Source organism: Xyrauchen texanus, chromosome 14 (assembly GCF_025860055.1).
Source record: "Xyrauchen texanus isolate HMW12.3.18 chromosome 14, RBS_HiC_50CHRs, whole genome shotgun sequence".
NCBI classification, from domain to species: domain Eukaryota; kingdom Metazoa; phylum Chordata; class Actinopteri; order Cypriniformes; family Catostomidae; genus Xyrauchen; species Xyrauchen texanus.
Window position 1 is genome coordinate 429,609 of NC_068289.1, and position 15,195 is coordinate 444,803.

A 15,195-nucleotide genomic window follows, 5' to 3' on the forward strand; every position below is an offset into this window, starting at 1 on the left:
ATGCCCGTGATGAGGGGTCTGCTGGCCCCGCAGAACACTTTCCTCGACACCATCGCCACCCGTTTCGATGGCACCCGTAAGTCCACAGAGTGTCCCAACTTACCTCTCTTTCACCAAAGTGTCAAATGTTTTGCGAAATGTCACTATTTGCACCAGTAACTGAATCTTCTTTATGCATGCATGTGTGGATCATTTGGTTATAAACTAAATACTTTAGACATTTATCAGGAGACAGAATATTTGTCACGTGACATTATGTTCTGAGTATTATCTCATAGCTATTAACTGAGAGACCATGGAATGTTTACATATTAATCTGTCACAACTCAAGACTATGTAAGTGAACTGCTGAAAAAAGTGAATGGCCAGGATATATGTCACACATAACATTGATCTCTGGTTAATGCTTAATTGAACGTGATCATCTTAAAGACTGGGATTTGTGGCTTGTGTATTTGCTTATTGCAGTTGTTCTGGTCTGATCTGATCCTTTGGCATGTTAAGCACATGGTGTCTCAGTTTATTCTCAGCATCTCACATACTCATACATCTGGAGGAAGAGTCCCACACACTGAGAGAACAGAAGCACTGTAGTAATGTTTTTCAATGATTAAAGAAGAAAAGATTTGCACCTGTCTCAACTCCAGCACTGCAGATGAATGTGAATGAGGCTAGCTTCATCACTTAAAGCCACCGCTCTGTATCTCATGTTTAGTTGTGAAGTATTTTGTGCGCTCCAGGTGCACGGTGGGTATGTGGGGGTGGAGGGTTGCAAACATGGCAATATGGCTAAAGGCTTTCTGATGGAGGAGTGATCTCTAAATTATTTTTATAGTGGGGTGCTGTAGTCAGGGTTAGGGTTAGTCTAGTGGCTAAAGATCTGGGCTGCTAACTGAAAGGTTGTAGGTTCAAACCATTTAAGGGTAGTTCATACACAGTAATACACTTAAAGAAATATACAGAAATGATCATTTACTCCCCCTTATATCATTCAAAACCTGTATGATTGTCTTTCTTCTGTGGAACACAAAAGATGATTTACAGAATGTCCAGGCTGCTCTTTTCCATAAAACGATAGTAAGACTGTGACCAGGGGCTCTTAACCCCCAAAAAGGGCAATGTCGCATTGGAAAGGTTACATATGAATTCTGCACCATATATTTCATGTCTTCTGGCTTTTCAAGCCATATGGTTGCTTTGTGTGAGGAACGGAGCAATATTTGTGCCATTATTCAATGAAGATGTTGCCTTCCGCCGTAGCTCTTAAGTCTCATTCACATTGGTGCATTCAAACCAGGTGCGTCATGATTGGTCAAAAGTCACAGGAGATAAATGTCATCGGTTCCTGCATGTCATGAGAACAATCAGGAGATGTTTTTGTGTTGTTGTTGTTGTTAACTAAACCTATCAGTGATTAACAAATGAACATAGATGGTCTATGTCAAGAGAAAAGCATCATGGCCATGAATAGAGTATCACAGCTAATGTGAGATGCAGGATTTTGGACCAATAAGATTTCACTGTGGGCAGGGCTACTCCGAGTAACTCCACAGAGGTAGAAGCCAAGTGACCAATAAAATGCCCCGTTACGCGTTGCTTTTCATGGTCGGGGCGGTTCAGATAAAACTTCACATTAACATGGAAGAGATCCCATATAGCACACGTACATCTCCGAGACATTCACAATCGAATTAACATCTGCTAAACATCTTATTTACTGTACAGACATTCTAAACATGAATATCTCAAAGATCTGATAAATGTGTTCTTGCCATCCGAGAGGAAACGTCTCATAGATGTGTTGCAGATGAGCAAACAACATTAAAATGACGTCTTCCAGATGTGAATACACACATCACAGACGTCTGGGTGATGTTTGATGGTAGAGAGAAAGAGAGAGTTTTGTGTTGCACGCTTCAAAGACAGGCCCAGAGAAAGGGCATAGATGCTGTTTTAGGGCTCTGATTTAAACAGGACTTCATTAATACTGGGGTTACATTAAATGCACCGATTCTGCAGCTCCAACCTCTGACGGGTCTGTGATCATCTCAGAGTATAATTTCGGAATGCAAAGTCTTTCTAGATTTTCCTGTCTGCACTCCATGCAAGATAGATTTTGTTGTTGTTGTTGTTGTCTAGATATATTAGTCCTCTTGAGCATGAAGATATCAGACAGACCCTCCTCCATCTGTTATAGATGTGTTGATCCCTAGACATCACAACTCACTGCACATTTAGCCATAGAATGTGAGCTGACCAAAGCCAACCGGGCAAAGGGTTCATTTTTAAGACCTTCGGTTTCAGAGAAAATGTATAAAAGTGGACATTCCTTCTTCTTTGTCATTCATGTTCAGTCAAACAATCATCCAGAGCGATCGGCACGTTCCAGACAGAATAAACGTAGACTTTCCTTTCAATGAACACATAGAATTACCCCCGCCAAACGATTGCAGTCATCGTAATTAACTGCCACCAGTGTCAAGAATTAATTTGGGTTAAATTACGAATAAATCACAAAAGCAGACAAGAGTGCAACTGAACAAAATCATCCAGGTGCCTTGGACAGACACTGGACACACAGGAATCACCACATGTGTAGGTCATCACATTAACTATGTCCCAACGTTCTTGAACCAGAAAGTGTCTCACTAAGTTTTGTCTTCTTTTTGAACAGTGTACCTATTTTTATCCTTTAAAACCATTTTTTTTAAGCATGGCTTAAGAGTCTAAACACAAATACAGTAATGATGAACTAGTGTGGTCATGTTAACTTTTACATCAGACGTAGAAGCTGTGAAGTGAACTCTATGATCTGAACAAGTCAATAAGGATGAGTTGTCCTCTAGATTAAAACGTTTAATGAGGTGCAAATTCAAGCAAACACTTCACAGAAGAATTTCCACTATTAGGAGACTCTTTAGATAATGTATTTATCATTTTCCTTAAAGCGGAAGCTTTCTGCACCACCAAACGGAATTGCAAAAATAAACTTGATTAACAAAACAGCTTTCTGAATACTCCCCCTGTCTGCCATTGGTCAAACAAAGGAATAGACCCACCCCCAACGCACGCCATTGGTGGAGTAATGTTGTAGGGGCGGGTCTAAGTGGGTCGCTCAAAACAAGCAGAGCAATTTAGTGCATCAGAAACACTTTTTAAAGTTTTGACATAGGAATGGCCCACTAATAGTTGTCTCTGCATATTGAGCTGGGATAGGACAAAGTATTTTAGCACAGAGTTACATACTTCAGCTTTAAGAGCCAACTCATACACTCACATTTGTGTATGAAAAATAAGGTTTGGCTTTTATAGATGTGCATGTGTAAAAAGACAGCGTTATGCTCAATAATTCATTGATATAGTTGTGAAAATGGAAAGGAGATAAATAAAATAGCTTTTAAAGTGCACTCTGTAATTGTAACTTTACTCTCTAAATTTACTCCTTGAGAAAGTAATTGTAATTTTGAATCATGAGATGAAGACTCCAGTCATATCAGCAACCTTATAAAAGCTGTTTTATTCTACATGGAGAGGGTCCCCTCCATGTTACAATCACAAGACTAGCAGAATACTTCTTGCTTCATCTCAGGAACCGTCCCGTTACTGGAATTATTAAATGAATCATGACTGACTGTGAACAGTACATTTCTACAATCGCTCGGCTAACTGAAAACTCTTGCGTTTGACTGATGCTAAATCCACACCGCTAGGTGTCACAGAAGTCTAAGATGACAAATTCAAAAAATGATTGAGTGAACCATTAAAATAAGCAGGAAAACTGTGAATTCGATGAAATTCATTGATTGTATTTATTGATGTGGCGATGTAGAGGCCAGAAATACCCTAATTGAGCCAGCAAGTCCTTATATTAGTGAATTGTCTATATTAATCTGTCTGCTCTCTGTAATTAGGTTAGGGAATGTTCACCAGATGGACCCTTTCTTGGCTCCTGTGTGTCTGTGTTTGTAAATCACACAAACACACTCACATACACACTTAAGCACCTAACGTCTGCTGCAGACCCCCCGACCCTATTTGTTCTAGTCAGCCAGTTTGGCCAGTTTTTTTGCACCTGTGAAGCAAAAGATGTAATCTGATTTCTTCTTCTGTTTTCTCCCAGTTACTGCTTCTCTCTCTCTCTCTCTCTCTCTCTCACTGTCTGTCTCTCTGTCAGTCTGTCTCTCTCTCTCTCTCTCTCTCTCTCACTGTCTGTCTGTCTGTCAGTCTGTCTCTCAATTTTCAATTCAATTCAATTCAATTCAATTCAATTCAACGAGCTTTATTGGCATGACAAAGACATTTTGTATTGCCAAAGCAATTACATAGAACAATAATAACAATAATAACTATAAACAGATAACATTCAGAATTAATGCAACATTATATATATGGTTGGAAACAGGGGTAGGGGATTGGGGGTCAGGTCTCTCTCTCTCTTTTTCCCCATCTATCTCTTGCTCTCTCTCCCATCTATCTCTCTCCCATCTTTTTCCCCATCTCTCTCTCTCTCCCATCTTTTTCCCCATTTATCTCTTGCTCTCTCTCCCAACTATCTCCCCATCTCTCTCTCTCTCTCTCTCTCTCCCCATCGATCTCTCTCTCTCTCTCCCCCCATCGATCTCTCTCTCTCTCTCTCTCTCTCCCCCCATCGATCTCTCTCTCTCTCTCACTGTCTGTCTGTCAGTCTCTCTCTCTCTCTCTCTCTCTCTCTCTCTTATGGCCGCTCATTATTGATGTTTTCTAAGGCTTCACTTACACTATTGCTCATATTAAGGGTTATGTTTTAATACCTCTAACAGGGTACAGTTTAATGCAAGGGAAAGTTCACCCAAAAGTGAAAATTATCTCATCCCAGATGTGTGTGACTTTCATTCTTCTGCTGAACACAAATAAAGATTTTTAGAAGAATATGTCAGTTATTTAGGTCCATACGATGCAAGTGAATGGGAACCAAAATGTTGAAGCTCATAAAAGCACATACAGCATTAAAGTAATCCACAAGACTCCAGTGGTTAAATCTACATATTCAGAAGTGACACATTTTTAAGTAATGTTTCCCGATAAATGATCTATGTTACATTTCTAACATTGAAGGAGAAACCTGAGCCATATCGAAATCATAATATTGGAGAGACTTGGGGGTGAGCTCTTTTGACTGGGACCAGTTAGCAACCACCTCGAACACCTTAGCAACCACGCACAATGCATTACCAAACACTCACCCTGGCACCCTAGAATTGGTATTGTGTCACAATTTCTTTGAAAAAAAAAAATAAAAAAGGGGGTGTGGTTAGCTCAGCGGGTATTGACGCTGACTATCACACCTGGAGTCGCGAGCTCAAATCCAGGGCGTGCTGAATGACTCCAGCCATGTCTCCTAAGCAACCAAATTGGCCCTGTTGCTAAGGAGGGTAGAGTCACATGGGATAACCTCCTCATGGTCGCTATAATGTGGTTCTTGCTCTCGGTGGCGCGTGTGGTGAGTTGTGTGGATGTCGCGGAGAATAGCGTGAAGCCTCGATGGTCTGCACTTATACGTGCTATATCTTTGCGGTAATACGCTCAACAAGTCTCGTGATAAGATGCACATATTGACATACTCAGACGCGAAGGCGAGACGAGATTCATCCTACGCCACCCGGATTCTCGTGCTAATTTATATAATTTTGAATTATTTTTAGTGTTTACATATTAGACAGATTTACACCAAATGTTGCACCTTTGAAAATAGAATCTAGCAAAAGAACATGAGCTGGTCAGACAGTGTTGATATGTCCAGATGAGAGTGGCTGATTCAACATGTTTTTAGAGTAGCTAAGGAGGCAAACACATTGCTAATTCCTTTAAAAATGATCATGGTAACAACCATGGTTTCTGAAATATCATAGTTTCCACTGTAAAATCATAATAAAGAATCTGCGATGTCCTTTAAATGGAATTTGTAGTATGGTATTTTGGCAGGACCTATTGTTACCATGGTGAAGGGCTGTATTTATTAATGGAAGCAAAGAGGATAAAAGGAAATCAACAATCTTAAACTGTCTATTTGGTGTTTTAGAGGCGATTCAACAACGGATACGGCTGTCTCAGGAAGTTAGCATGACGGTCTAAGAGGAGATTTTTTGTGTGGCTGGAGTATCTCCCCAGGGCTGCGTATTGACTCCATGGTTAGGCACAATCTGCCCCTCATTATACTAAGCAGACAAGAAAACATTGTCCGCTGTAGAGATAAAACTCAGAGACAGACAACCTGAAACACAAGAACGAAGAGCATTCTGCGCCAACACAACTATGAAAAATTTACATTCCTGCCAAAAGCCATTGCGAATTATGAATGTGAGGTCTGGGGTCCAAACACAAACCTAGATATCAAAAAATGGATACAGCCGTTATAAAATGCACAGTTGTAGGAGCCATCTTTGAAGCCTGATATGTGCACATCTGTGATTACACATCAACTGAATTATAGTGTCGACAAACATCCTGCAGTTAGGCTGAAGAACTAAATGATGGTGGAAATATTTGTATTAATAAATGTAACTATTACTTGAATAATTATATTACTGTTGCCACTATTTTGTAAAAGCAATAAACCATGAAGGGCTGTGTACAACAGGGAGTTTACAATGTATAAAAGGGATGTGGAATACCACTTATGCATGGTAAAATCATAATAATTCACAAACTCTCATGGCTTATTCCTTTAGTAATGCACGCAGAACTATACCCACTAATTATACAAATCCATAAAAGCAATTGAATGATACATCCACCTAAATAACCCTCCATTGCAAGAGCTGACACCAAAGATGCATCCAATCAGCCAGTCGGTCTCAGAGCTGTTCACAATCCAGAACATGTCTGACTGAACCGCAGGACAGAAACACAGTTAGACCAAATTAAATTCCTAAAACACAAAAAACAGAAATACAACCAAACAGAACAAATTGGAATGCAAACTCTTGAATGCAAATGCAAAGGAACAGAATAACTCCTGTGACCAGCCTGAACCTAAAAGATTTAGAGAATAAGAGTCTTATAAAAGATCTGGCTTCTAAAGGACATCAGACTGCCCATACTGCTCAAAGAGTTACACTTCTAATGCTTATTATATAAAGGGAACAGTACTATCCTTTAGTAAAAAACAACACAAATAATAGAAATCAAAGACATGCAAACATACTGTATCTGTAAGGAACACATATATGTTCATAGCAATGCATCGTAACAGATCAAACTCCTGATTACTGACAGTAATACAAGTATAATGAAGGGCTTTGGCAGAGTGAACTCTTGCTATTTAAACGAATCAATACAGAAAAGGATCTATCTATATCCATTCGTTAGTGTGTCTTGTATATTCATTCACTGAATGCATGTGACTACTGTAAATGCATGCTGTATTTAGACTTGAGCGGGAAAGAGACCATCAAATGGAGAGACACTTATCCTGTTCAATTACCCAAAACCTCTTGTAACATCATGCACACATCAAAAATGCAGCAATTCTTTTGACACTAGAATGTTGCAGAAGCTCTAATTTGTTTGAATTATTGGACTTGTTTTCGTTGCTCTTTTGGCAAAGCAATTGCAAAACTTTAAATTGATCAGAAAAGGTTATTATAGCAATCTGATACCATAAAATATAATTACTGAAATGCCTGTTTAATTAATGCTTAATTCTTAGAAGTCCATGAAACATTTATGGCTTTAACAGTAAGAAATAGAAATAATAAACAATACAATATAACCAGCGTGCTGCCTTCGGAAGAGAACCTTGAACCGTGGTATATAACTAATTACTGTGACACTGCAATGAATCTTATGACTCAAATAGACCACAGCCTTGCAGGAAGTTAAGCTTGTTCCTGTAAAACAATCCCATTATCATTTTGTGAGATTTGTTTTTACATTCAATAAACAGTTCAGGATCAAGGTACAACTGATCAGCTTGGCTCAAGTTTATTGTGGCAGGGTGGAGGGCGGGGCCGGGATGCGATTCCACACACCCGGCCCCTAATCAGGCACCCGCCCCGCCCTCCGCCCTGCCACAATTATGTAATATCAGAATTATGTTATATACAGCAGCAGCAGCACATTTAGTCCTCTTCATGATATCTGGCAAACTATATAAATGACAATAACTGAACAATTTATTAGGTACACCTGTACACCTACATATTCATGCGATTATCAGCCATTCATGTGGAAGCAGTAAAATGGATCAAATCATGCATGATACAGGTCAGGAGCTTCAGGTAATGTTCACATCAACCATCAGAATGGGAAAAAATGTGATCTCAGTGATTTGGACTGTGGCATGATTGTTGGTGCCAGATGGGCTGGTTTGTGTATTTCTGTAACTGCTGATCTCAATTTACACAACAGTCTCTAGAGTTTACTCTGAATGGTGTAAAAAATATAAAACCTTGTTGATGAGAGAGGTCAACGGAGAATGGCCAGACAGGTTTGAGCTGACAGTAACTCAGATAACCCCTCTGCACAATTATAGTGAGCAGAATAGCATCTCAGAATGCACAACACATCGAACCTTGAGACCACGTCCGGCACATTATTTGGTCCATAGTGTTCTAGGACTAACAAAGTACTCACCGAGTGTATACTGGTAGCAAAATCTTTAAATTGTTTAAAGACATGCCAAATGTAGATATCCTCTTTTGGATAATCTTTTTTTATTTATGATTTGTGCAAGACCCAATCCAGCTGCTGTTTCCAGTAACTTTTAGGTTACAATGCCAATTTTTGAATATATATTGGAGGTTAGACAGCTGTAACGATTCTGGACACAGGCAGACGAAGATGATGTGAAGTGATGAACCCAAGTGCAGTTTATTTAACAAAACGTGAAATCCAAAATCCCCAACTATAAATGTGAACTAAACATAATCATGAACTTGACGTGAACTAAAACGACTTGTAGCAGGTGTGAGCGCTGGACCGTGGAGCGGTCGTGGATGTAGACAGAGACTTGGGAATGACCTCCGTGGTCATGGGCATGGACTGGGACTCGGAAACTACATCTGTGGTTGTGAACAAGGGCAGAGACTCAGAAACAAAAGTCTTTCTCCTCCTCCTCCTGGAGGCTGAAGTTGGCAGTGCAGGTTCTGGGATGGATGAGGCTGGAAATGCTGGCTCTAGGACAGACGAAGCTTCCAGCTCGTTGGCAGGCATGGGACGCAGACTCGTCGGCCGTGGTAGGCATGTGATTCGTCGACCATGACATGGGACGATGGCTTGTCGACCATGACGTGGGACGCTGGTTCAGCATCCACCTCCCCCACAGTGAAATTAGAAGCAGTAATCTGCAGGGCGAGGTTGATATATTGAGCCAGGCTGTAGGTACTCTGAGTGCCTGGCATTAGTGAAGAGATTGGCACAATTAATAAATAATGGAAAAGGTCTTTGAGGGCAACCTCATTAAAGTTCACCTGGAAGGCCAGAGCGCAGAAGTCCCCAACATAATCCTCTAGGGGACGACTCCCCTGACGTAGTCATTGGAGTAGAACTGCTGGGTTCATAGTTGCCGGTCAAGCATTCTGTAACGATGCTGGAAAAGGGCAGTGTAAGGTGAAACAGACAGAACTATAAACAAGATAACAAGACTAATACATGTAAACAATGACAAACTAGAACTGATAATGAGTAACAAGACAATAAACCAATGAAAACAAGTCACATGAACATTCAGTGAAACAAGAATCACATATCTAGGGACCACATGACCAGAACAGGAACTAAACTAGAAAATAAAAGACATGAAAGCAAGAGCAAAACACATAAATGTGACAACAGAGATGCTAAACTCTGAAGCTAATGCTTTGCAATGTTAGACTTTCTCCAAGCAAAAGAGCAAAGGCTTTTAACCATGTCTAAATGTCTTAACCAATAAAAGTGTCAGTTATAGCTGGGAGAAAACAAATCTTTTCACAATTGTAAAAGTGAAAGTGTCCATTTCAGTTGGTCATGTGATCTCAACATGGCATCCCATTTATGCACCTATTAGGCCTCAAATGAATGAATAACACCTGCAGTGAAATGATTGGATCTGGTAGACCTATTGCATCGAGTTTTCAGTCCCCTCTATATCAACTCTCAAATATCAGTCTCTTCATGTACTGAAATATTGATAAAGCTGCTTCAGGTTTGTTCAGCTAGTTCACATGTATACAGTATATTCACATGGCCAGCCTGTATTCCTTTTAAAACACTTATTTGAAGTGTATGGTTACATTAGATTCAGGTTTAGATTCAGATTTGAATACCTGCACCTGTTATTTAGCTGTTTTAGCTTGAGTCTACCCGTGACTAAGTTGTGCTTCACAGCTGGTGGACAGAGGTATTTGTGAATGATCCGGAAAGGTGTGTGTGTGTGTGTGAGGTGACAGGAAAAGTGACAGTGACAATCACAGGTTTGTCAGCCAGGATCAAAGTTACCGTCATTCATAAGAGAGAGAACAGTACAGCGATTCACTGGCAATGAAATCTCTCACATAAGGAGAATGTAGGTAAAGCGCTTTAGCACAGACTATTTTTATTAATGTTAGGGTTAGGCCATGGGCCATAACAACAGCTGCTCCAGAAATTATTTGATAACCTACTTTATGTCTTTATGTCATTGCATTAGACAAAATATCAAATCATATGGCATCTGCAAACTAATGGTACTTTTTAAGCCATTTTTCCAATTATTTGTAGCCAAGATCATTTTAGTGGATGTATGAAGTCAGTTCCCCTCAAGATCACACAGGTGTCAGAGTAACCACAGATGTAGTTCAGCACATTAACTTTGGAAATGTCCCAATGTCTTAATTTTGAATAGAATATCAGGCCTTTTTGTGAAAAGTGTGCTTGTCCTATCAATGTTAACAGTTGGTTTGATCTAATGCATTGACAGGCATTCATATATCAGTGTGGCCTAGGTGTCCCAAAGCTTTTTGGGGCCATTGTATATATTGGCGCATTTGTAGTTTGAAACATTTTGTGATGTGAATGTTTACAAGAAAGTGATCTCTCAGAACACATGGAAGTAAAACTCTTGAGGGATAAAGGTGATGTGTGTTTATCAGGGAGGTCATTTTCTTCTCTTTACAGTTTTTACTAACTGCTTACACACATTTTCAAAACCAAGTCTCCTTTTTTGAAAACTCTACACACAATTCTCAACTGCGCACACAAAATGCAAAATGCCTCACAGCTCCTTCAAAATGCAACACTGCATTCAAAATGCCATAAACACATGTCAGAATGAAGCATTTGCATCAAATGGCAAACACTTCTTTCATAATACATTTTTGGATATACCAAGTAAACACTGCTGTTCTAAATCTAAAGCTCTTTGGTCTTTCATAGGCTTATATCTACATTTCAATACAATGTTCTACAGTGAAAGTAATCTGCTGAGAGGGGTAACAAGTACACCGGAAACGCCAATGCAATGTAGAAACAGAAAATATTTATTAGGCCAAACATTACTGTTGTATACATTAGCATACAACAAAACTATAAACATTTACGTAAACCAAAAGTGTATTCTTTACAGTAGAATACAGTAAATTGTGTGTGGGGTCCCGGTCCAGGAATTGGCGGCGGGGGGGGTGCAGTCCCCAGTGCGAAGCTTCATCTCTTCTCCGAGCTGGGTCTGGCCACAATACTTCGTCCACATCACAAGATACGTTTCCTCTTGCCAAACATCGAGGGAGGTATCTCCTAGCATGGCGTATCCAACCTTGGACAGAGGCAACCTCTATGTCCCCACATGCGTCCTCCATTGCCTGGAGAAGCGGCATGCGGGCATAGGGTTGGCGATCATACACTTTCCAGCACCAGGCTGAGAAGAATTCCTCTATGGGATTTAGAAAAGGTGAATATGGAGGTAGGTACAAAACTACAAATTGTGGATGGGTGGCAAACCAGTTTTGGACCAGAACAGCCCGGTGAAAACTAACATTGTCCCACACAACCACAAATCTAGCAGGCTCCTGATCTGGATCAGGGACAAGCATTGTGTGAATTGCATCCAGAAAAGTGAGTATATGGCCGGTGTTGTACGGACCCAGTGTGGCATTGTGATGGAGGACCCCGTTTTGAGTGATGGCAGCACACATGGTTATATTACCCCCACGCTGTCCAGGGACATTGGTAATTGCCTTCTGTCCTATTACATTTCGTCCACAGCACCTGGTTTTGGTGAGGTTGAAGCCAACCTCATCCACATAAATAAATTCGTGGCGAATTACATGGGCATCCATCTCCAATACTCTCTGTAACAGACAACATTATATACAGATGAGTAAATATGGGATGTCTGAAGAACTGGAAGTAGTGTTGCATACATACCTCTACAAAGTCATGTCGCAGATTCTTGACGCTGTCAGAGTTTCTCTCAAATGGCACCTTGTAAAGTTGTTTCATCGTCACTTGGTGCCGTTGGAGGATGCGTTGGAGGATGCGTTGGAGGATGCGTTGGAGGATGCGTTGGAGGATGCGTTGGAGGATGCGTTGGAGGATGCGTTGTATGGTCGACAGGCTTACAGCATTGATGTTGTTGAATATGGTGTCATTATTCAAGATATGCTCTCTTATGTCTCAAATCCTAATTGCATTGTTGACCAAAACCATATTTATAATTGCAGTCTCTTGTACATCTGTAAACAAGCATCCTCGTCCTCCATGATGTCTTTGCCTTTCCACTCTGTACAGAATTCAAACAGTATGTGTTCAGCATAGGAACTGTAAACAGTACAGCATGATAACCAACCTCATTCATTCAATGCAGTGCAGTAAATGGATGGCTTAGAGTTACAAATGTTTATGCAATACTATTCAGTCATACGTATTTTACAGTACATTACTATAATGCTAAAATAGTCATTAGATAGTTGCATACCTGTTCTCATTTCTGAAGGTTCGAATTATGGACGCCACTGTAAATCGACTCAAGTTGGGCTGGACTCTCAGTCCAGCCTCTCTCATGGTCAAACCGTGGTTGATTACATGATCAACAAGTGTTGCCCTAATCTCATCAGAGATGGCTCTCCTTCCTTCTCTTATTTGCCCTCGTCCTCTTCCTCGTCCCCTGCCTCTTCCTCTTGCTCTCTGTTCATTGTTAGCATCCATTGTTCAAAACAGGTAATCTGACCTTTGACCTATTTATAGGCCTATCTATACTAAAGTAAAGCAGTGATTGGTTAGTGATCTAACCAATCACAGTGTGTCTGTGTGACCTGGTGAATAAGTGTAGCATTTTGATTGGTTGTGTTTGGAAAAGGAAAGCAAGTCACTTCCTGTTAGATGTTTGTGTTTTAGGTAGAGAATTGTGTGTAGTGTTTTGAAAAAAGTGTTTTATGCAATTGAAAACTGAGTCAAAGGCTGAGAAATAGCTTATGGTTTTGAAGATTTGGCATGTAGTTTTGCACTTTGAGTGAGAGATTTCAAAAATCGTGTGACATGAAAAGATTTTGTGTGTAAGCAGTTGGTAAAAACTGTAATGTGTCATTTATTGTTAGACTGCTCGCCTTGTCTGAGAGATGTGTGTTACATAACATAACCTGCTGTTGATTGGAATAAGACCCATGGTGACTCCAAATGTCAGGCAACTCCTGGCTTCTCTACTCATGATTCCTTGTTTTGCATCCCTCACTTAACCCCTCTGAGGACCCATGACAATGTGTTATTGTAAATGACATGAGCGCTCATACTGAAGCACCAATTAGATTTAGCAGTCAGTTACTTCTAGAGACTAATTGCTCCTTGCATCAAGACCTTTCTGTTTGGGGCCATAAATATTGCATTGTTTAGTTTTCCATTAACATTAAAGTTTGGAGTTAGTGAATCTGGAAATCAGTTGAAAATTGCATTAAAAGGTTCAATAAAATTTACCCATTTTGAAATCAGCACAATCTGATCTGTATTCACCCTATATATAGAGTTATATCTTTTTTTATATTTTCAAAATGATAGCTTGCTTGTGGACTGAAACAACTTTCCTTTTCTGCTGACGTTACCCAGGCAGCGTATGCTTTTGTATAATGTTAACCAACACGAATATAGCCAAAAGAAATTCTCATTTAATATCCAATTTCTCTCAAAAATATGTACAAAAAATGGCGATTCTCGTCAGAGGGATATAAGGGAGAAAGAATTGTATGAATTTGTTCCCTCGGACAAGGTAGTATTCGACCGAGCAGTAATGAAACACGTGTCTGTTATAAGAAACATCTCTCTCTGACTATAATCTTCACGTGTATATGTGTGTGTGTATGTTTATGAATGCAGAGACCCCCGTTACATATGGTATCTCTAATGCAAAGTTAAGGAATTCGTTTTTATGTATCTCCAAAGCATTTCCAGATCTCTACAACTTTACAGATGACTTAGACTTTATAGAATAGAATTAGATATTACTTTGCCAACCTAAAGTGCAACTAAACTGAAGAAAAGCCTCTAAGCCTTGACTAAGCGCTCACTGTTCCCTCACTCCTGCGCCTCTCACTGTGGCCAGGCCTCGTCGAATCAGCCGGTAATTGGCCCGCTTGAACACGGGCAGACGCTTACTGCAGCAGATGGATTTGCTTGATTAAATATCCTCAGCACCATCAGGGCTGAATGTGCCATGAACCATTCCTCTTTAATGCAAATACCAGCCTGTGAGAACCCCCCCCAAAGCCTATAGAGATCACTGCTATGGTTTAGATTTATATATATATATATATATATTCAAAGATCTTTGCCAACTTCACTTACTCTGCCCCTGGTCAGAATGCACAAGGAAGAACTGACGGCTAATTATGCAAACACTAATGAGGGAAAACAGGGCCTTAACCATAACAGGCATTGTGGTGGACACGCCACAATATTACACCACACAAGCACTACTAGGCTTCAATGCCTTAGCTCACAGATGCAAGTGAAATGCAAATATTCTTTCAGGAAACTAAGTTTACTTCAGTAACCGAGACATTGCCTTTCAAGTCGGTAACTTCAATGCTGTGTCAGTAACTGAAGCTGTGGGAGCCATATATCATAACAGCATGCTACTGATAGGGCAACTGATATATTTGATCCCCCAATTCTTGCATACTTGGTATATGCTTGTCTGAAAGGATAAACCATGGATTCAGCATGTTAAAAGCCTGATTGTGACTTGTCGCTGTCCATGGTCCTGTAGAGTGGAAA

The 15,195-nt window shown here is 40.2% G+C and overlaps 1 protein-coding gene across 1 annotated transcript in view; it reads left to right on the forward strand.

The window, feature by feature from the left end:
* LOC127654656 (potassium voltage-gated channel subfamily H member 3-like) overlaps nucleotides 1–15,195 on the forward strand; it is a 147,905-nt gene continuing 132,710 nt past the window's right edge. Inside the window, 1 exon segment of the mRNA XM_052141908.1 lies at nucleotides 1–76. Within this exon segment, the coding sequence (XP_051997868.1) occupies nucleotides 1–76 (76 nt within the window).